Source organism: Chionomys nivalis, chromosome 7, assembly GCF_950005125.1.
Source record: "Chionomys nivalis chromosome 7, mChiNiv1.1, whole genome shotgun sequence".
In the NCBI taxonomy this organism is placed as follows: domain Eukaryota; kingdom Metazoa; phylum Chordata; class Mammalia; order Rodentia; family Cricetidae; genus Chionomys; species Chionomys nivalis.
Window position 1 is genome coordinate 51,276,320 of NC_080092.1, and position 22,863 is coordinate 51,299,182.

Below are 22,863 nucleotides of genomic sequence, written 5' to 3' on the forward strand. Positions count from 1 at the left end.
AAAGTAGGCCACCTTTACTCGACTTTGGAGTACAGGCTCCTTTGCATCCGAAGTGCCTCATTAATGTCGCCCCCCACACACCTGGGAAATGGTTTGCTCGACGCGTCGGCACTGAAGGCGGGGCCAGTCGAGGCCTCCGGAGTGTGTTCCGGGGAGAGAGGGAGGGACGGGCTGGCCCTCGGTCATGAATATTCAGTTTTTCGCTGGATTATGCACAAGACAAACAAGATGGCGAGTCCCAGCGATTGGAAGCTGATACTTGTCGTAAGGCCTCCCGGGGTGGGGTGACACCTCCTGTCCTCTAATGGAGAGCTGCACGGAGCCCTGGCCTCGGATCTCCAGCTGGAAAGCTAAAGGCCTGTTCTGGAAGTAAGGATGGCTGCTACCCGAGAGCCGCAGATCACGCGACCGCGTCTGTCCGAGAAAAGCAGATTAGTGGCGGGGCAGAAAACGAAAATCCTGGGGAATTTGAGGTCAAAAAGGAATATGAGTTTTTAGGAAATTCTCCTCCTTTCAGAAATAAGGAGGCGGCTGATGGTCTCAAGGAGTCTCCAATAAGGGCGTGTTTCCACTCTCTCCAGTGCAGAGACGATACCAACTGCACGGCCACAGTGATCCACGTTTGATGTCAGTGTTACGTCACCACCCGGACAGGGAGCCCAAGGGAAAAGGAACCCTCCCCTCCCCCACAGCCCCAGAGCCGTAGCTGGCTGTTTGCCTGACAACCTGCGCACTTCATTCCTAACGCTCTTTCCTGTTTGTGGGATTATTCACCATAGACCACTACCAGTCGTCCCTTGGATCTGAGACCTCACTGCTTAACTATGTCCTTATCCCTTGACCCCAGCCTAAATTCCATGCCCTGCTGGTTTCCTGTACCTCAGGTGTTCCCTCTCCATCGAGTCCCAAGTTACCCTTGAATGCCAGGGCATCCCTTTCGGGTTTTGTTTGTTTTTACATTTTTATTGTGTGTGAGCATACCACAGCGCGCCTGTGGAAAGAATCATTTGTAGAAGTCGGCTCTCTTCCTCTCCCACGAGCGACTTGTCAGGCTTCCTAGCCCTAGCCTGTGCCTGCTGAGCCATCTCCCTGGCTCCACACCAATTCTTTTGGAGACGTTTGTTCTTCCATGATTTTTATTCCGGTCTCTCCTTCTATTTGCCCCTGTCCCACCCTCCCCCAGGCTCTCAAGTCTGATTTCACTCCTCCATCTGCCCGTCCTTCTCACAGCTGTCCTTCTCACAGCTGAGATTCTGGACAGTGATGATGGCAATGCTGCCCAGCACAACCCCCGCTCCCATGATGTCAGAAGGTGTCACGGTCTCATAGAGCACATAGTACTGTAACATCAGGGCCACCACCACCTCAGAGTGCAGGACAGCACATACCAGGGCAGGGTGGGCCTTGGTGACTGCATAGCTCACACACACAAAGGAAACCAACGCAAGGAGCCCCACTGCCACCACGCAGCTCCAGCTCAGAGGGTCTTGGGGTAGCACAGGTGTCTGCAGCACAAAGAGGCCTGGTACGGAGACCATTAGCCCCACCAGGCCGAATAGGAAGGCCACTGTTGGTAGGCAGGAGGGGAAGTGTAGAGAGCGGTAAACCTGTAGCCCCAGTGACAGTGCCAGACCTCCCAGGAAAGCCAGTACGTAGCCCAGGGCTGTGTAGAGGCCTGTAGTCCCCTCTTGCAATGTGCCTAGTCCAGGTCCCACAATGATGATTAGTCCGAGGGTGCTGCCGAACAGGCCACACCAGGCGTAGCCACTGAGACCTTGGCTCTCCAGGCAGAGTGCTAGGAGGGCAGAGCACACGGTGGAAGAGCCTTTGCGAACAGTGACTGCATTGCCGGCAGGCACCACCTGCACCGCACTGTAAGCACATCCGATGCTGAGAACGTTGAGCATGGCGTGAAGGAAGGCCCGAACCCGGACGTCAGGCGGTCCTAGCAGCGGATCACCACGAAACTTAAGTAACAAGGCAATGGGGAGGTGGAAGAGGCATCGAAAGATGAGTAGCTCCAACGAGGGCAAGTGGGAGGTCTGGTAAGCCATACGGGAGAACGGGCCCACGAAGCCAGCAGACAGGCCTCCACCCAGCAGGGCCACAAACAGGCCCTTGGTGGCATCAGAGGGCCCGCAGCGATGGTGAGAGTTCGAGAGGAAGCTGACTGGAGTGGAGGGCGGTGATGGCTGGGTGAAGTCAGGTAAGTTGAAATAGGGATGGCTGGCATCCTGTTAGGAAGAAAGGAGCTTGGACTTGAGGGCAACCACAGCCTGGGCAACTTGGGGTAAGGTGAGTGCCAGGTTGAGATTGTGGACCCTTCGGGATAGAGGAGCTCATGGGAGCTAGAAAGGGCCTAAGGATGGACGAGGTGGTATGATGTGGGCCTTGAGCATCTAAATCAGGAAGCAGGGGGGGAAGTCTTGCAACATCCTGTCTCTCTGGGAGAAAACAGAGGACCCAGGGATACTCTGTTCGTTTGAGGAAAGGGTGTTAGCTGCAAATGTTATGTATCCATATGATGTCACAGGCTCCCGGGACTTCTGGGTATATCATGAATTTCACTTGTAGGCGTCTCCAGGACCACTGGGAAGTTTAGAGGAGGATGCTGACCGTTGCCTCTTTGTCCTGATACTCACCGTCTCTTTTCGGACTTCCTCCTCTCCTCCTGGGGTCCCCTTCAGAGCTCCAGCCATTGTGACTTGGCTGGAGTGGGGGTAAGGTTCTTCCCTGGAACCTTCCTGAGGGGGTGGGGAGGGACTGTTTTCTCATAAATTCCAACTCTGGTCTGTTGTTACTGTTTATTTTGTGCGTTGGTTTGTGGTTTTGGTTTGGTGTGAGTTTGCGGGGTAAGGGGGAACGAGACAAGCTCTTTCTGTAGGTCAGGCTGTTCTGGAATTTGCTGTGTTGTCCGGGCAGATCACAGGTGTACACCACTGTCCCCAGGCTTGTTTTCTATCCTTGTTGCTATGACTCCGGGTTCATTCTCATTCTCTCTTGCCTTCCTTCCTTCTCCCTCTCTCTCCCTCTCTCTCTCAGTTCTGTAATAAAACTGCTTTTGGTTAATGTTTTGCCTCATAAAGGTTGTTTTTTTGTTGTTGTTTCTGTACGTGTTTGTGTGTTCATGTCCATACATGACACATAGAGGGTGACATTGGGTATTTTTCTTCAGGTTCTGTCTACCTCTCAATTTTTTTAAAAAAACAGGGTCTCTTCGTTGACCAAAACTTGCCTAGTAGATTAGGCTGACTGGACAAAAAAACCCAGGGATCCATGTGCCTCCATCTCCCCCACTTCATGATTTTGAGCATTGCATGCTTGGCTTCTCTCTCTCTCTCTCTCGTTCTGGTGAGTGTGCAGAGGTCAGAGAACAGCTCAGGTGTCTGTCCTTACCTTCTGCCTAGTCTGAGTCTTGCTGTGTGCTTCAGCAAATGTCAGAATTGCTGGCCTGAGAGCTCCTGGGGATCCTACCAACTCTGCCTTCCATCTCAACATTGGAGGGGAGCTGGGTTTAGAAAAGCCAATACTATGTCTGGCTTTATGTGGGGCTTATAGATTTAAACTCCGAGCCATCTTCCCAGCTTTTTTCTTGAGTCCAGGTCTTCATTTCATGTTTGTTTGATAGCAGTTTATCAGGTGAGCTATCTATCTCCTCAGCTCTCTCTTGTTTCTTTATTTTATTATTATTATTATTATTGGTTTTTAGAGACAGGTTTCTCTGTGTAGCTTTGGCTATCATAGAACTCATTCTGTAGACCAGACTGGCCTTGAACTAACAAAGATTCGCCTGCCTCTGTCTCAGGAGTGCTGGGACTAAAGGCATGCACCACCACCGCCCGGCATTTATGCCTATTTTTTTAGTTTTATTTTGTGTGCGTGGGTGTTTTGCCCACATGTATGTCTGTGTACCATATGTGTGTTTGGTGCCCTTGGAGGTCAGAAAAGGGGGCCATATCCCTTGAAATGAATTACAGATGTTTGTAAGCCGCCATGTGAATTCTGAGAATTGGACCTGGACAAGCAGTCAGTGCTCTTAACCACTGAACCATCTTTATAGTCTCGGTTTCTTTTTTGAAAAAAGTTAGTGTGTGGGCAGGCGTGATGGCCCATACCTCAAATCTCAGCATTTTGGGAGCAGAAGAGCTTTGTGAGTTTCAGGCCAACCTGATCTACAGAGTGATAGAATGAATTCCAGGCCAGCCATAGCTACACAGTGAGACCTTGGGGGAGGGGAGGAAAAGGGAAGAAAGAAAAAGAGCCTGTGTGGGTGCGTGCATGTGAGTGCACAGTGTGAACCATCTCTCCAGACCTAAGCTGTATTTTATTTTTAACTGTGTGTGAGTGCAGCAGTGTAACAGGATGTGCATGAATGCAGGTGCCTGCAGAGGCCAGAGATATCCTATCCCCTGGAGCTGGAGTTACAGGACAGTATGAATGGCCTGACTTAGATGTTGGGACTCAAACTCTTGGATCGTCTGCAAGAGCACTACCCTCTCTTAACCACTGAGCAATTTCTCTAACCCTCAGTTCCTGCTTTTTTGATCCAAGGTCTTGCCCAGGCTGGTCTCAAACTCACTACTGTGGAATCTGGCCTTGAAATCTGGTCTCACCATGCTATCCTCTCCCAGAGTGCTTGGGATTATAGGCATGGGGCACCAAGCTTAGCTTCACAAATGTTTGAAGGAGTGTTGAGGTGGGTTTGTTTGTTTCGTTGCTGCTGTTGTTTAGAGAAAGGGTTGCTGTACAGCTTGTATAGGTCTGAGGGACTTGGGATTTGTTACACCTTGAGCTTGCAGTGATCGTCCTGTCTCTGCTACCTTAATACCTGAGCCACCATGTTCCACAGGGAGAATTCTGAGAGTTTGTGCCTCTGTCTCCTGATGGTTTTTTGTTTTTGTTTAGGGTGGGGTTGGATTTTTTTTTTTTTTTTTTTTTTTGAGATGGGGCTCTCATTACGTAGCCCTGGCTGACCCGGAACTTGCTGCTTAAACCAGGTTGGCCTCCTAGTAGCAGAGCGCTTCAGAGACTTGGAATGGGGACAGCCCAAGCACCTGGAAGCTAAAGCATCATGCCAGACCTCTCCAGAGTTTTAAATTTTGCGACACCAGGGAGGAATCGGTAGGATTGTCCCGTTGACAGTTCAGGAATATGTTTCTTGTGTGGAGTGTTTTATTATGCTTCTTACGTTTCTTATGCTGTGCAGCTAGTGCAGGAGACCCAACACCAAGACCTGCGTTTATATGCAAGGACCCAGAAGTGGGTATTTCCACTGGTTAAGATCAAATTCCAAGCTTTTCATGTAAGGCCCCCATTATGCCACATTAGGGCCTTCCTTGCCTGTGGGTCTGATGAAAGTCCGTAGGCATTCCTAAAGGGGTGCCCCAGGGCTATTGTCCTCTGAGGATGCTGACTCTGGGTCTATAGGTTCCATTGGGCCCAATTGTGAGTCTACCGTGTTGTATGTTTGCAACCCGGGAGAACGTGTATGGTGTGCGTGTCTGTGGTGAGCAAATGTGCACACGCAGCAAGCTCTAGGCAATGTGCACCCCTGAGTGAAGAATGTTCAGAGGGAAGGGCGGGCGTGGGGGTGAGTCCCTTCCCAGGGAGTGAGTGGTCGAGGGCAGTACAGGCCGGTCACCGCCCCGGCAAGGTGTCCACCCAGCGTCGTTTGTTTCCCTGTATGGGATCCACCGGGCCAAGGCCATCGGACACCAGAGCCCAGGGTCGGTGTCGGCTGCGCGGCGCTGGCTTCCTCTCGGCAGCAGCAGCGGCGCTGGGGGGGGGACTGTTTCCGGGGGTGGGGGTGGGGGGGGAGGACCGGGGCGAGGGGGGGAGCCGATGATGTCAGTGGCGGCGGCGGCGGCGGGGCTGGGCCGGGGCCGGGCGCTGGGGGGGCCGGGGCAGGAGCTGGAGCCGGAGCTGGAGGAGGGCGAAACCCGAGTGGCCGGGGGCGGCCACGGTGATGAGCCCGGCCTGGCGGACGCGGCGCCATCGCAGTCAGGTTGGCCCCGGGGCGGACCGGGCAGGGTTAGGGCGGACGGGAGCCAACTACCTTGGCCCCCTCTCTCCGCTGCCCGGCGCTGCGGGGGCCCGGGCCGCGCCCCGCAACCGCTCCCCTTCCAGGTTGATACAGGGGAGCAGGGGTCGGGGGCTGGAATAGGCCCCGCCCCCGGGCGCGCACGGCGCTGGGGAGCGACTTAAGGGCGCCCGGGTATGGCGTCCAGCGAGCCGCGGCTGGGGGCCTTGGTCTCCTGAGGCCATGGAGAGGGTCACAATCACTCCACTTAGGAAGGGTTAAATTCTGCAGCCCAATGTCCCCCTCCCTCTGTGGGGCAGGTTGGGGGTGGGGTGGGGCGGGTGTGATCCCGGGCAAGCGCTGCAAGCTTCTGGATGAGCGATGGCGTAGGAGCCAGGCAGAGAGGGGGAGGGGTGGCCCGAGGGGGAGGGGTGGCCCTCTGGGCGCCCCAGAGTTGGGGTGTGCAGGGTGCGCAGTGCGAGCAGGGGCCCGGAACCGCCGCGCCGTCGGGGCCGTGTTGTTACTGTGAGTCTTGGAGGTTGTGCCTCCTACAGTGCCGTGGGGCAAGGTAAACTGCTCCTCCTGGGCACCACCGTTTGCTAGTCTGACACCGCGGGGTCTGTTAGGGCCCTCCCTGATACACAGAGATAGAAAGCCAGGAGGGGTACTCATTGGTCCAGAATTACAAGATTTGGCCCTGTAGCTTTAGGTGACAGATAGCTTGAGTGTGGTTTGGGGTTGTGTGTGTACTTTTGCCAGCATGTGTTTTCTTTTACATAAGTCTTGTGTTGCACATATGAATGTTTATGAATGTTTGTTTTCTATATAGCTGCATGTAGTGTGTGTGTGTGTCCGTGCCTGCGTGCGTGTTATGGGGGACACCAGAATGCAGGGTGTATGTACCCATTTGAAGAGTGCAGTTGTGTACCTTTGAATCAGAAGGCATCATTCCCAAGTTCCATTTCTGTAGTCCTACTGAGGCGTGGTCCATTTGTGTGTTTGTGATGGGCAAGTTCCATGGGGGCTGCATGTCTGGAAGTCAGGTCTACTCATCGGCAGGAGCATGAGAAACTGAAGCCTGTGGTCCACTGGCACCGGTGCGAGGGACTCCGGGTGGGACATGCAAGATGTGTTTATGGGATGATGGGTGGCCAAGCAAGGGGAAGGTTGTGTGTTTGCAACATTCTCCACGGGATTCTTTGTGACGTTGTTTGTGGGAGCCTGTCTGGGCTGTTGGGCTGGGAGTCGAGCTGGGAGGAGGTGGCGTGACAAGGGCAATGTGGGCCTCAGACCCAGGAGACCAGTGGAAAGCTTCGAGTGCGTGCCCTCCTTCTGTGTGCTTCAGTGACGGGTGAAAGGCTGCCCAGGAGATGTTATGGGAAGGTTGGGAGATAAAGGTTAGCCAAAGCAAGAGCAGTAGGCATGGGTGTTGTTGGGTGGCACTGTTCTTCTTTTGTATGGTCTGTGTGTTTGCCCCTCACCCAGCATGCCAGGGCCATAGAGAGGAAAGTCCTGGCGCCTACAAGGGAAGTGAGTTTAGACAGAGTGGCTCCTTGGCCATGTTTATGTAAAGGCCGGGTGTGACTTTTGTCACTAAAATGGAAAAAAGGATCATGAAGGTTTTAGTCTCCTGCGCCTGATCTGCCCTCTCCCTCTCTCTACCCCCTTGCGGGTATCTGTGACGCACGTGGGGCCCTGCTCTGTGACAGTGGAAGGGCTTTGGAGAGAATTTGCTTGCTAAGCAGATTGTTTGGAACAGGTTTCCCTAACCTCTGGGGCCTGGTCCTGTGCAGGTGGGAGATGCACTTGTATACTCGCTCCATTTATGTACAACACTGTGCACTGTGTCTACAGTAGGGGAGTGGAGGGCTTTAAAGCCACATCCTCTGTGACAGGTGATGGGGCTGGCTGCCCGTGAGGCCTGTAGGACAAGTGTCAAACAGGAGCCCTACACTGGAACTGAAGTGTCCTGGACCTCTACAACTTCCTCACGGGTTCATTCTGAGTGTCCTGTTCCACATCTACACGATGGGACTAATGACCTGCCCTACAAACCTTCCCGCAGCATATGGAAAATAGACCCGATATATAGCAACAGAGTAGAAACTATTCCTGTGTCAGCCCCATCAGCCCTGCTGCTGCAGAGAATCCCCTGCTCCCAGCTTCACTGGTAACAGTAGCCATAAACAGTTGGCTTGCCCTAACTGTGCAGGCACTGGTCCCAGGCTTTTATGTACCATCGCTCATCCGTTCCTCACTCTGGCACCCTGACTGCCTCGCTGAAACCCAGAGAAGTTAAGTACTTTCCTTGAGTCACCTGGGCAGTGAGAGGCCATGAGGCTCCAGATCTTGTCTCTTGACTCCTGTCCTCTGTGCTTCCTGGATCACTCAGCATGCTCGTGCCTGCGCACACACCAGTTTGTGTAGAGTATTTCTCTTTTTTTTTTCCTGAGATAGGGTCGTATACGCTTTAGCCAAAACTAGCCTCTAATTTTTGGCAATCTTCTTGAATACTGGGATTACAGGCTTGAGTCATAACACCTGGCTTACCAATACATTTTTTTTATTTTTATAAGTTGTTTTTTATTTATTTTACGTGTTTGAATATTTTGTGTGTACACCACATGTGTGCCTGGTACCTTCGGATGTCAGAAGATAGTGTTGGTTGGATCTTCTGCAGCTGTAGTTATGGATGGTTGTGAGCCACCATATGGATGCTGGGATTTGAACCTGGGTCCTCTTCAAAGAACAAGTGTTCTTAACTGCTGAGCTCTCTCTCCAGCCCTTTACCAGTCTATTTTTGAAGACCTGTGTTCATAGACTGTCCTCTCAAGAGTCCCAGCCCAGGGTGTAAGACTCTGAGTACCTGTGGCTTTGTTTTGTGGGTGCTGACCGTGGGGCGCTGGATGTTGATTAATCAGGAAGAGGATTGTTCTTGTCTTGTGAGTCAGAAAGGGCAAAGGAGATGATGGATTTTAGTTCAGTCATAACAGATTGGAGGGATGTTGGGAAGAGTTCAAGGAAAGGGCATTAAGTGTGTGTGTGTGTGTGTGTTTCATGCACTTGAATGCACATATGGAGGCCAGGGCAAGACCTGGTTGTCTTCCTCTGTTGACCTCTGCCTCATTGGCTTGAGAAAGGTCTGACATTGACCCAGAATTTGCCATTTTGCCTAGCTGACCAGCCAGTGAGCCCTCAACCTGTCTTTGCCCTCCAGTGCCTTTGTGACAGGTACAGGGTCATTCTCCAACTTTTTATATCAGTGCTAGGGATTTGAACTCAAGCACTCTTATTCACAGAACTGTCTCCCCAGCCATGATTGTTTCAATTATATTCATTTATTTCTATTTGCACACATGCCACAGTGTACATGTAGATAGAGTTCAGGGGGCAGCTTGCAAGAGTTGGTTCTCCCCTTGTACCGTGTGGATCCTGGGGACTCAGATTTGCAGGCGTTTGGGGCATTGCCTAAACCCTTTGAGATATCTTGCTCTAGCTAACTTTTGTGTTTTTGAGATAGGGTCTCAAAATGTAGCCCAGGGTGGCCTTGAACTCTCTGCAGTCCTTCTGAGTACTGGGATTACAGGCATGCACTACCAGACCCAGCTTCCAAAGACCATTTTCAGCCCAGGAGTTACACTAGGCTGCCGTTAGTGCTACGGACTCTCAGTGGAAGAGGTAAACCTACAGGCAAGTAGATAGTGTGTCGTCCATTGCTTTGATCCACGTGAGTGTTAACAGGGGCTTGAAGTAGTTTGGAAGCCAGGAGGACTTGAGAAGGCTTGCAAGTCGTTCCCATACAGTTTCAGCCGGACTTGGTGACTGCTGGACTTGAGAGCAAGGGAAAGGGTGGAGTCAGATGTGACACAGTTAACACTTAGCACGTGAGAGTTTGTGTGGTGGTTTACGTAACCAGCTGGCCTGCTATAGGCTCTTCAGGGCAGGACCCAGCTGTATGGCAGAGAGAAAGATTCAGCATCTGGGGTCATCCAAGCCTGGATTCAAATTTTGGCTGTTACTTAGAATCTATGTGACCTTGAACGAGGTTTATCCTCTCTGACTTTGCTTTTCTGTAAAACTGGGAGGATATAAATACCTACTATGGCCTATTGTGGCTGGCTATGAGGATATAATTAAATGAGACGATGTATATAAAACCTCTAGAAAACTGAATCTCTCAAATGCCAAGGTATGGTCATCATCCCAGCTCCAAGGATGACATCTTTTTTGAGAGCAGACACTCTAGAAAGAAAAATTTTACTTGTTTTAGAAATGTTTCATTATATAGTCCAAACTAACTTCAATCCATGCTCTTTTGGACCCAACCTCCAGAGTGCTGAGATTAAAGGCCTGTGCCACCAACACAAATTCTGCCATTCTACCAAAATCCTGCCATTATGACATCCCTGTCATCATTCTGGACGGGGTGGGATCCAAGGCTATGCTAGGGAGGTGCCCTATCATTGTGGTGCACCTTTAACCTTTAGATTGTTTTTGACATCTCATTATGTCTGTTCTAAGTACAAAATACTTGAGCAAGCAGCATAGTCAGAATTCCCCACCCTGCTCTCCTTGGAGCCCACACTCTAGAGATAAACAAGCAGTGGGCTTTACTAGTGGCATGCGGGAAGTACAGTGGGGTAGGGAGACGTGAGGTTTCGGAAAGTGGGAAGGGACCAGGGAAGACCCCAAACCAGGTGGCCTGAGTCAAATCTTAAAGGCCATAGATCAGTGAGATATGAGGTGATCTGGAGAACAGCAGGAAGCATCCTGGTGTGTGTGCTTAGTGACACTCCGTTAGGAGTAGAGAAATGTAGGTAGTGATAGAGGGAGGGCTTCGCTAGCATGCCTGAGGCCTTGGGGTCAATAGCCAGTCACACACACACACACACACACACAGAGGACAAACAAATAAGACTTTAAAACCACAGAACTACCAAACCCATCTTTTCAAAATTATATTTGTTTACTTAATATGTATGGATATTTTACCTGCATGCATGTCTATCATGTACCAGTCTGCTGCCTGTGGAGGCCAGAAGAAGACACGAGATTCCCCTGGAACTATAGGTGTGAACTGTTATGAGCGGCCATGTGGGTGCTGGGAATTGAAACTGGGTCCTCTGGAAGAGCAGTGCTCTTCACTGTTGAGCCATCTCTCCAACCTACCACCAAATTCATCTTGAAGAGAAAATTCTGCCTTTCTTTTTTTTTTTTTAAGATTTATCTATTATGTATACAGTTGTATACAGTGTTCTGCCTGCATGTATGCCTGCATGCCAGGAGGTTACAGATGTTTGTGAGCCACCATGTGGGTTCTGGGAATTGAACTCAGGTCCTCTGGAAGAGCAGTCAGTGCTCTTAACTTGTGAGCTATCTCTCCAGCCCTGCCTTTTTGTTTTTCTTCATCACTTTCTTCCTCATTCTCCAGGACTAAGTTCCAAGACGAGGTACAGTCATCCCTCGGTAACCATGAGAGGTTGCTTCCAGAGTGCCCCATGGGTATTGAAATCCTTAGGTGTTAAAAAGTTGTTTATATAAAATATAAAATGATGTATTTCTATAATCCCAGCACTGGGTACAATCAGGAAGGGGTTCAAGACCATACTTGATCACTTCAAGGTTTGAGTTACATAAGACCCTGTCTCAAACAAAATGGCATAGTAATTGCATCTAAATTATATACATTCTCCCATTTACTTTATCTTTTAAAATGTTTAATATCACACACATTCCATATGAATAGTTTTGGGAATGTTTGTTTTATTTTACTTTGTTTGTTTGCTTTGATTCAGAGTTCTCCTATGTGGTTCTGCTGGCCTGATATTTTGGATATGTAGATCAGGCTGGCAGTGAGCTTGCTGTGATCCTTTTGCTTCTCCTTCCCAGTGCTGTGCTTACAGGCATGTTCCACCACATCTGTTTAAATAGTTGTTCTGTTGTGCTGTGTAGAGACTGGTCAGAAGAGAGTAAAGTCTGTGTGTGTTCAGTAGAGGAGAGCACTTTGGAATAGCGCTGATCCCTGTTTGGTTGAGCCTCCCAGTGAGGAGCTCATTACCCTTACTACCCTGCACAGTGGGAACTAGTTATCACCCTCTCCGTACAGACAAGGACACTGATATAGAGGTTGTCACTTTTTCAGGACCACGTAGCTAGTGTCGCCATCTCCCACCACCCCTTGAGGGCACTGACCTTGAGATGGTGGGCAGAACATATTTTGCTATACGTTGCCCATAAGTAAATGGCACTCCAAAGCGTGTAGTGATATGACAATGATTTTGGATGGCAGTTAAGGGCCAGGCCAGTTTTGGGTCTATGCAATTTTTTTTTTTTTTTTTTTTTTTTGGTTTTTCGAGACAGGGTTTCTCTGTGGCTTTGGAACCTGTCCTGGAACTAGCTCTTGTAGACCAGGCTGGTCTCGAACTCACAGAGATCTGCCTGCCTCTGCCTCCCAAGTGCTGGGATTAAAGGCGTGCGCCACCACCGCCCGGCTGGGTCTATGCAATTTTAAGAAGCACCAACCGGCTTTGTCCCATGGCAGTCCACACACGGGTGCACACCTGCCGGCACCCGTTTTGTGAAGTGGTGCAGGGGGAGGGGCAGGCCTGACTGGCCTCAGAGGTGAATGGGGACTGGAACCAAACTGACTTTGCTCATCTTTACATGGCTTCCTAGAAGAAGGAGTCACCTAATTTTCACAGAAGTTCTAAGTAGGCTGGCTATGTTCTGTGGGGGCTAACATCCTTCATCGCGCTGTTCTGAAGTCACTGGGGACATTGAAGCCAAACTTCATAGGGTCCGATCCCAGGCTAACTACTAACTGGCTGGCCAGCCTTGAGCAAGCTTCCTAGCATGCCTGAACCCCTACCATCTTAAAGTGGGGAAGCCACCTCACATGATGAGATAGTGCAAACACAGTGCTGCGGCCATCACAGAGGGAGTAGACGCGTGCAGTGCAGACAGCGGATGAGGTGGGCCGTAGCCACAACAAACGGGACAACACTTGGGCTCTTGTTCTGCGCCTGGCGCCGTGGTTACAGCATTGGACTATTGTCCGGTTTACCACCTTCCTTCTTCTTGCCTGGAACAGCTATCATTCTCGATACTATGGGCAATCAATGAGAAGGAGACATTTTGGGGATGATGAGAATTAGATGAAGAGCTTTTGATGTGGGACACTAATGAGGATATGTGTGACCCATGATATGTGGGAGGAGTCAGAACTTCCTGGCTGCATCGAGGGTGGATGAGGAGGACCCAGGCAGTCTCTGCTGTTGTTACCAGACATGCGACTTTGGATAGAAATGTGCCTGACTCTGGAACTCAGATCCTCAACGGAAAATGGGGACCTAAGACTTGCAGTGCCCCGGCACCACTGTGAAACGCTCACTTGTGATTGTCATACCTCACGATGACCCTCTCAGCAAGAGGTGAAGTAGGGACCCCCAGCTTTAAAGATCCACAAGCCAAAGGTCTCAGAGTAAGGAGCAGGACCTAAAGCCCCTCCCCCTTCATATGGCTACCTTTCCGGGGGCTGCTAGGGACTAGAGCGAGCAGGGGTCACATGGTACTTGGGCTAGAGAACCCCCATTAAGATTCTGGGTCTGCAGTGTACAGAGGAGGCACACTCCTGATGGGAAAATCTCATCAGGCTAGCCAATGGACTAATAGGGGAATGAGCTCTATTTTGATGTGTAAATAAGCCCACTGTGATTTTTAAAAAAATGCAAATCTTTGATTTCTTTGAGGCTCGAGATTGGGCCAAAGGGATTAGAGAGTCCTCTGTGGGGCGTCCAGAGCCTGTGGGGTCAGACTGTGCCCTGTGGAGGTACACTGGGGATAATGCAAATTGTCTTTCTGGGGCCAGCAGAGCAAGGCTCAGCGGTAAGGTAATCTGTGACCTCCTTGGTCTGATTGGATTTGTCCAGATAGCCTGACAGGCTCCTGGGAAGGATCAGGGTCTTCAGAGCAGCCTCTGTGCCTGTGACTTTGAAGTACTGATGCCCACATCCTGGATAGTCTCCTTGTGAGGACCCTATCCTGTTCTTGCTTTCTGACACAGTTTCTGTTTCTCTGCAGAAGGAAAAGGCCAGGCTGAAGGAACTTGCTGAGCTGCTGCTCTGCTCCATGTTGGCTATGTTCTCAGGTGAGAGGGTGCTGGGGAGGACTACAGCTAGGAGAAAGTAGACCTGAAGTAGGAGGCCAACAAGGCAGCCATTTTGTCCAGTACTGAAAATGGTTGGGTGTGGCAAGCCTCCCCCTTCTACTGCTTACTGTGAGTCTGGAGGTCATGACCACTTGACTGTCACTATTACCTGAGGTATCCCTGGCCTCTTCTTTTTTTTTTTTTTTTTTGGTTTTTCGAGACAAGGTTTCTCTGTGGTTTTGGAGCCTGTCCTGGAACTAGGTCTTGTAGACCAGGCTGGTCTCGAACTCACAGAGATCTGCCTGCCTCGGCCTCCCAAGTCCTGGGATTATCCCTGGCCTCTTCTGATCCAGATGTTAGACATAGTGGTCTTGGACATTGGTTTGATTCTGGGTGGCTTAGTGTTACCTGAGGTATTTCGCCTTCCAGCGGATTCTGGCCAGCCTCTAACTGTCCTCCATTTTTCTCCCTAGCCTCCGAGGCTCCTGACCTCAGCTCAGTCAGCCTCTGAGATTCTCCCTGGCCTCTCTTCCCCACATCTAGGCTGGCACCATGCCACCCCCTGCAGAGGTGACAGATCCGTCCCATGCCCCTGCTGTCCTGCATCAGCTCAATGAGCAGCGACTCCGTGGCCTCTTCTGTGATGTCACCCTCATAGCTGGAGACACCAAGTTCCCTGCTCACCGCAGCGTCCTGGCTGCCTCTAGTCCCTTCTTCCGAGATGCCCTACTAGCTTCAGCTCCACTGCCCCTCCCACCGGTCACTGGTGGCTCAGCTCCCAGCCCTGCAACCACCGCAGCTGCCTCGTCCTCCTCGTCCTCCTCTCCCCCTCCAGCCTCTCCTCACTCTTCAACCCCTCCGCGGGTCCTAGAGCTGCCCGGTGTCCCGGCAGCTGCCTTTTCCGATGTCCTCAACTTCATCTATAGTGCCCGGCTTGCACTCCCTGGTGGGGGAGGGGATGGGGCATCTGTGGCTGAGATTGGAGCTCTGGGGCGGCGGCTGGGTATCTCCCGCCTACAGGGCCTGGGGGAAGGAGGCGATACGTGGGTACCTCCTGCTCCTCCCCTGGCCTCCTCACAGCCTGAGGAGCACGGCTTAGGGCCAGGACCTAGAGCAGATGGCCAGTGGGAGGGTAACAAAGCTGAGGCCCAGGCTCCTGACTCACAACCCTCCTTGTCCCGGAGGCCCTTTCCCTGCCCTCGATGTGGAAAAAGCTTCATCCATCCCAAGCGGCTGCAGACACATGAGGCCCAGTGTCGAGGGGGGTCCAACCCTCGGGGGTCTGCAGGCCTAGGAGCTGGGGCCCCTGGCCCTGGGGGGCCTGCAGGAGTGGATGCCTCAACCCTGCCAGCACCCGTGGGCTTCAGAGATGGCCCTGAGCATGTGGTGAAGGTGGTGGGCGGCCATGTGCTCTATGTGTGTGCGGCCTGCGAGCGTTCCTACGTGACCCTGTCCAGCCTGAAGCGGCACAGCAATGTCCATTCGTGGCGGAGGAAGTACCCCTGCCGCTACTGTGAGAAGGTGTTTGCCCTGGCTGAGTACCGCACCAAGCACGAGGTGTGGCACACCGGGGAGCGCAGGTGAGTGGCCTCAGGTGGACAAGGGAGGGGCGGGCAGAGTGCGGGGTCTAGAAAGCCATCTATCCACACTGGGATCTGTTCTTGTCCTGGTCCCAGCTCGCTGCCACCACCTGCCTCCTTCCAACCCCAGTTCCTTCACCTGATGCCAGCATCTTCCCTGCCCATCCAGGCTTGTGCTGTGGGCAAAGCTAGGATGGAAAGGGAAGTTTGCCCTCGCAGGAGAGGACTGTGGGAGTACAGGCCTGCCTACTGGGACTTAGAGCATGCAGAACAGCACCTGATTTTCCCTTAGCATGCTCATTCTGTCGTTTGTAGCACAGAAGGCATTTTGAAGGCTAAAATATGTGACTGTCACCATTTCACAACAGAACAGCTGAGGCTGAGAGTTGAAGCTAGCCAGAGGCAGGGGCTGAGCTTGGTCTGGTTCTGCTCCAGAGGCTAGCAGGGTCCAGCAAGCAGCACGAAGAAGGGAGGATGAGCAGGCTGCTGGGGGAGTTAAAAGCTTGAGGGCTGCAGGTGACAGGGCAAGATGAGGCCCTGTCTTCAGGGCCTCTAACTCAAGTGGCTCTGTTCCTGCCCTGTTCCCTGCTGTCCTGGCCCAGGTACCAGTGCATCTTCTGCTGGGAAACCTTTGTCACCTATTATAACCTGAAGACCCACCAGCGAGCCTTCCATGGCATTAGCCCCGGCCTCCTAGCCAGTGAGAAGACACCCAATGGAGGCTACAAGCCCAAGCTTAATACCCTCAAGCTGTACCGCCTGCTCCCCATGCGGGCAGCCAAGCGGCCATACAAGACCTACAGTCAGGGAGCCCCTGAGGCCCCTCCTTCTCCAAGCCTCCACACACCGATCCCTGCAGCAATGCCAGCCAGCCCCCCACTCCTGCCCCCACCTGCCCCAGAGCCTGGCCCTCCCCCTTCTGTCATCGCCTTTGCTCACCCAGCTCCCTCTGTCATTGTCCATGGGAGCAGTAGCAGTGGTGGAGCCGGGGGTGGGCCAGCCAGCACAGGAGGGTCTCAAGCTGCCTCAGTCATCACTTATACGACTCCCCCAAGACCCCCCAAGAAACGAGAGTACCCACCTCCTCCCCCTGAGCCTGCAGCAACACCCACCAGCCCTGCCACAGCTGCAGGGCCAGGCTCAGCCACAGAGGAGGCCAAGGGCCGGAATCTGCGGGCTGGGAGGACTCTGACTTACACAGCCAAACCCGTGGGTGGGGTTAGTGGGAGTGGGGGTTCCCCCACAGGGACAGGCCGAGGCTCCTCTCAGCTTCAGGCTCCACCTCCGCTGTGTCAGATCACTGTGCGAATTGGGGAGGAAGCCATTGTCAAGCGTCGCATCTCAGAAACTGACCTGCGTCCTGGAGAGCTGAGTGGAGAAGATGTAGAGGAGAGTGAGGAGGAGGAGGAGGAGGAGGAGGAGGACCAGGAGGAATCCAAGGCTGGAGGGGAAGATCAGCTCTGGAGGCCCTACTATTCATACAAGCCTAAGCGCAAGGCTGGCGCTACTGTTGGTGGCCTCAGCGGGGTCAGCGGACTGCCCCGAGGAGGACGAAGACCACCACGCTGGAAGCAGAAGCTGGAACGAAGGGCCTGGGAGGAGACCCCATCAGTGGAGGGCCCAGGAGGACGAGGACGTGGTGAGCGTAGGCACCGTTGCGGGGACTGTGCCCAGACCTTTGCCACCCTGAGGAAGCTGAGGAAGCACCAGGAAGCCCACAGTGGGGGCTCCCACGGCTCCAGGACTGGGAGGAGGTCTTCCACCCGATTCACCTGCCCCCACTGTGCCAAGGTGTGTAAGACGGCAGCTGCCCTGAACCGACATGGGCAGAGGCATGCTGTGGAGCGACCTGGGGGCACTCCCACACCTGTCATTGCCTACTCCAAAGGCAGCATTGGCACCAGGCCCACTGAGATCAAGGAGGAGGCCCCCCAAGAGATGCAAGTGTCTTCCTCAAGTGGGGAGGCTGGCAGTGCTGCTGCTGCTGCTGCTGCTGCAGCCCCTGAAACTGCCTCGCTCCAAGACCCTGTCATCTCTGGGGGTGAGGAGCCCCCAGTAGCAGGTGGGGGCAACTATGTGTACCCACCTGTTCAGGAATTTCCCCTGGCCCTGATAGGAGGCAGCCGGGAGCCCTGTGGTGGCAGAGGAAAACCTGGGAATGAGGGGCCAGTGGGAGCTTCTGAGGGAGACCGGGTGGAGGGGCTGGGGACTGCCAAAGTCACCTTCTACCCTGAACCGTACCCACTTGTCTATGGCCCCCAGCTTCTTGCTGCCTACCCTTACAACTTCAGCAACTTGGCTGCTCTTCCAGTTGCTCTCAACATGGTCCTACCTGATGAGAAGGGGGGTGGGGCCCTTCCCTTCCTGCCGGGGGTCTTTGGCTACACAGTGAATCCTCAAGCAGCACCCCTTACACCACCAACCCCACCTCCCCCAACTCTTCCTCTGCCAGTTCCCCCTAAGGGAATAGGGGAACCGGCAGGGGTTGAGAGAACCCAAAAGGGAGATGTGGGGTGAGCAGTAAGGCCAGATCCCCTTTCACCAGATGCCACCCTCCCCGAGCCCCCCACCACTATCAGCTCCCTGGCTTCCCTGCCTCTTGGGAGCCCCATAACACTCTAGTGCAGGGATTTGGGGGCCCCTGGAGCTCAGGAGTCAGGCTGCTTTGTGTGATTGTAGTCTCCCCACCCCCTGAAAAGGGATTTTTGGTGGTTCCCCTCTCAGTCTTTTCCAGGGAATGGCCCCTGTGAGGGGAAGAGCCAGCTCCCATCCCTTCTCCAGCCCTTGGGGCAACTGAGCAATATACTTATCTGACTCTCTACTTACAGCCCCCACCAGCTCTGAATGTCTAACCTGCTCCCCTGATTTGTAAACCTGGGGGAAGCTCACCTAATGATGCCTGCTGTTCTGAAGCTCTCTCTAAGCCCTTCCCCCATGCTTCCTAGCACATTCCATTCTTTGTGGCCCAGGGCCTGGACCAGACCATTGTGATATCCACCCAACAGCCTGGAAGCATGGCTTTGGATTCCGTTCTTCCCAAGGGTGGGTTTCTCTGTCCTTGTTTCTTTCATATTACGATGCCATGCTTCCTTGGCTTCCATGCCTTTGGATCTTCCATATTCCTTCCTGTGCTCCTAGACTTTGGAGATGGCCTAACCCAATCCAGGTCAAAAGGAGATGGGAGGTGTTCTACGGCCGAGCACTTTTTCAGTACAGGGCAGGGAAATCTTGGGCCCTACCTTTACCCCCAAATCCAGTGACTCCAGATTCTTCTAAGATGAAAGAGGTGAATAGATCATATCTCTTCTGGCCTTTATACATGGCTTCTTTGGGGCTAAACCGAGTTTGAGCACCATGTCTGAAGCACTCCATGTAGGATGAAGAGACGACTTTCTCCCTGCCAGCCCTCACTATGGTTTCTTCTAGATTAGACCAAATAGCCAGAAAATCGGTGGGGGGTTCATGTGTGAGTAAACCCTCCACCCTTGCCTCTACCTTATCTCCTCTAGTGTCACTGTCCTGCCAGTCACTCCAGATGGTTTCGAGGGCGCCATCCTTCTCTTCTGGTGGGCTTTGGGGTATCCCCACCAACTATGCCTCCAAAATAGCACCTTATACCCCATCTCTGACTCAGTTCCCCACACCCAAAGATCCCAGCCTAGGGATGGGGTGCAGGGATTTTAAATAGTCCCTAATCCCTAATTTGCACTAGTTAACCCTGGTCAGGGGTCCCTATGTTTCCTTCCAGTGGGGAAGATAAAGAAAGGTTTGTTCCTAATTCTTGTGGAAAATGGGGCCTCCCTAATGTGTGATTACCCACCACACCTCCCCCACAAAAAAAAAATCTCACAAGGGGAGAGCCAGTTGAGGGGAGCAACTTTGATGTGGGAATTAGAGGAGCATGACTGTTGAAAAGAGAGAGACTGTTGTAATCCAAATGACAGCTTTCTGACAGCTACTGCTTTCTGGGGCCAAGATGGCTGCCCTCTGACCTGCTGTGGAGAGGGCAAGATCATGGCTTTGGAGGGAGATGAGTTTGGAAAGGCCAGGAGCATCTTCCTGCCCCTTCCTAACCTCCCAGTACATAGGAAGGGGGAGGTTTTGGACAGGCTTCCTGAATGTTAATCCTAGAGGGGCCGCTCCAGTCCTCCTCTGTCTCTTTGCACTTTTCTTGGTCTTGGCCACAGCCTGAGTGAAGAATTTCCTACTGAATGTACCAAGTTCCAGTTTTTAAGGGGGAAAAAGTTTCAAACAGGGAAAAATGGGGGAAAAGAAAAAAAAAATCACTAAAAATTCCCATAAATCTTGTTTCAGGCACTTTAGAAAAACTGCAAAAAATACATAATAAAGAATACCTATATATATCTACACACAAATTATATATATATAAATATATCTATATATACAGTGGAACCACAAGAGAGACTGAGGAAGGCCTGAAGGCAGGGGCAGCTATGACAAGTCTCCTGTCCCCTTCAGCTGTACTCCTCTGAGGAAGTCAGGAGAGTAGAAGGGGTGAAAATGGACTGTGGAATTTGAATTTCAGAATAGATCAAAATTCCAAAACCACGCACCTTTTGGAAGAATCGAGATTATAAGTGTTTATTTTGTTTTTTAATATGGGTAAGGAGAATAGCTCCCAGAATTTGGCAACAAAGTTATGGCAAAGCAGAAACTTAAAAATATGTATTTGAGCTGGAAAGTTTCAATATGTGAGTTTCAGGTATTGATAATTTTGGGTTTTGTCATTTGAAAATGATCAAGTCTTGTCAGCATGTGCCCTCTTTCCTCATGTTCCCTGGGAAGAGGGCAACAGAGTGAGAAGGGCCACTGGTTCTGTACCACAGCACGCAAGATTTAGAATTCTAGCTCTGTACGTAGTGAGGACCCAGATTTAGAGAAACTGACCAATATTTATCTCCAGATTTGTGTGTTTCCAATTCTCTAGGCCAATAAACCAACAAGACAAATGAACTGTGCTTTCAGTGGGGTGCCAGGTGCGGTGGTTTGTGTGGCTGATGGTTGTGGGGACAGGGATCCCGAGACCTGTAGCCTAGTCTCCCTCCCGGGACAGATGTCTAGCAATTGAGTTGATGTGAGGCTTGTCAACGCCAGGTGTTTCACTGTAATTGTGTAGCCACTAGACACTTGCTTACTTTGATCTGACCTCCAGGTAGAGACATTGACTCAGGAGCTGGGATGTAGCTCAGTTGAGAGCTTGCCTAGCCTGCAGGAAACCCTGGGTTTGTTTCTCAGTCCAACACGGTGGCATGCACCTCTAATACAAGCACTTGGGAGGTGAACGCAAGAGGATCAGAAGTTCAGGGCCATCCTCAGCTACACATAGAATTCCAGACTAGCCTGGGCTTCACGGGCCACTTTCTCAAAATGCAGTGCCGCCTCCTCTAGAAGCATCCTCAAGGAGTATAAGTGCTAGGCTCAAGACTTCTGAGTCCCAGCATAACCTCTGCCTTAAACCAGGTCCTACTCTTTTTCTAGTTTGAAGGTACACGGGGGCAGAGACTGCAGCGTGGCCATCAGAGCCCTTCTTCCACTAGCGTCCTCGCTGGCTTCGTCTTGCCTGCTGCGTATTCCGCCCGTGTTGTGCAGGGGTGGTTGGGAACATGAGGAAGGCTGGTAGGGTAGATGGGAGCTTCGAGGAATTCTGTCGAGAGCTCCCTGGCCGGAGTGGACAGCCACTGAAAAGCCCTAGCGAGTTGCCACCAACAGCAGCTGCAGGTATAGTGTCGCTGGAGTTGTGTAAACATTTTCAAGAGAAGCCTGAAATCCAATGTCTGTGAAATACACACATTTTAAAGGTACCAAGCTTCCCATATTTTTCCTTTAATTTCATGTGTGTTTTGTTTGCCTGTGGGTGCACCACAAGAGTACTGTGCCAGAAAAGAGAATATTGGATCCCCTGGGAATGGAGTTACATATGTGGGTGTGGGAATCAAACCCTGGTTCTCTAGAAGAGCAGCCAATGTTCTTCACCTCAGAATCATCTCTCTCCAGCCCTTAATTCAAACTTAAAATTATACACCTTTAATCCCAGCACTCAGGAAGCAAAAGCAAGTGGATCTCTGTGAGCTTGAGGCCAACCTCGACTACATAAGTTCTAGGCTAGCCAGGGCTACATAGCGAAACCCTGTCTCAAAAACAACCAAAACAAAACAGCCAGTAGGGCATAGTGATGCATACCTCTAATCCTAGTTACTCCAAATACAAGAAGATAGAATGTTAGAGCTGACGGCCAGACTGTACAACTTACTAAGACCCAGTTTCTAAAAACAAAACAGGCATGGTGGATTATGCCCATGATCCCAGTACTTAAAAGAGTCGAAAGTATCAAGAGTTCAAAGTTGTCTCAAGCAACGATATCAAAACCATGAACTCAAAAATGAAGGAAAAATAAGGGTAAGTAGTTACCTATTGTTTGCAAGGACCTAGATTCAATTTCAACTACTCCAAAACAAACCAATAAATATTGTAAGCCCAACAACACAGGCAAAACAAAAACAAATACAAAACAAAACACCATTTCAAAGCTGTGACATATGAATTTCCTATGGGCATATACTACTTTCTGCTTCATTTTACAGATATAGAAACATTCTTAGTTTAGTGGTATGTGTGCCAAAATTAGAACTTGAATAAAGTTGTTTGTGTGAGACAGGCTCTCTCGCTCTGTATCCTAACCGTGGTGAATCCCACAGCAGTCCTGCCTCAGCCTTCCAATACTGGGATTCTAAGTATGAGCCACTATGCCTGACTTGAATAAATGAGAAATTGAGACCTCTCTCTCTCTCTCTCCCACTCTCCCTCTCTCTCTCCCTCCTTCCCTCCTTCCCTCCTCTCAATCTCTCAATCTAGATTGGTCTTAAATTCACTATGTAGCTGGGCGGTGGTGGCGCAGGCCTTTAATTCCAGCACTTGGGAGGCAGAGGCAGGCGGATCTCTGTGAGTTCAAGACCAGCCTGGTCTACAAGAGCTAGTTCCAGGACAGGCTCCAAAACCACAGAGAAACCCTGTCTTGAAAAACCAAAAAAAAAAAAAAAAAAATTCACTATGTAGCAGACTTTGGCCTTGAATCCCCTTGCTTCTGACTTCCAAGTTCT

General features: G+C 51.5%; 2 protein-coding genes across 7 annotated transcripts; one reads left to right on the forward strand and one right to left on the reverse strand.

The window, feature by feature from the left end:
* The first annotated feature begins 127 nt into the window (after nucleotides 1–127).
* Nucleotides 128–22,545, forward strand: Zbtb4 (zinc finger and BTB domain containing 4). 6 transcript variants are annotated; one of them, XM_057773841.1, is made up of 4 exons: nucleotides 128–369; nucleotides 14,099–14,165; nucleotides 14,709–15,745; nucleotides 16,348–22,545. In XM_057773841.1, exons 3-4 carry the CDS (start codon nucleotides 14,718–14,720, stop codon nucleotides 18,260–18,262), a joined length of 2,943 nt encoding a protein of 980 aa, XP_057629824.1. In that variant the 5' UTR covers nucleotides 128–369; nucleotides 14,099–14,165; nucleotides 14,709–14,717; the 3' UTR covers nucleotides 18,263–22,545. The 6 variants fall into 6 exon arrangements, with proteins under 6 accessions (XP_057629824.1, XP_057629826.1, XP_057629822.1 ...); XM_057773843.1 differs by lacking the exon at nucleotides 128–369 and adding an exon at nucleotides 1,271–2,206 and having other exon boundaries at nucleotides 14,639–15,745; XM_057773839.1 differs by lacking the exon at nucleotides 128–369 and adding an exon at nucleotides 1,273–2,206.
* Slc35g6 (solute carrier family 35 member G6) lies at nucleotides 1,065–2,699 on the reverse strand. Its single transcript, XM_057773844.1, has 2 exons — nucleotides 2,643–2,699; nucleotides 1,065–2,234 (listed from the first exon to the last, which is right to left on the reverse strand). The coding sequence occupies exons 1-2, from the start codon at nucleotides 2,697–2,699 to the stop codon at nucleotides 1,200–1,202; spliced, it is 1,092 nt and encodes a 363-aa protein (XP_057629827.1). The 3' UTR covers nucleotides 1,065–1,199.
* Nucleotides 22,546–22,863: the final 318 nt, after the last annotated feature.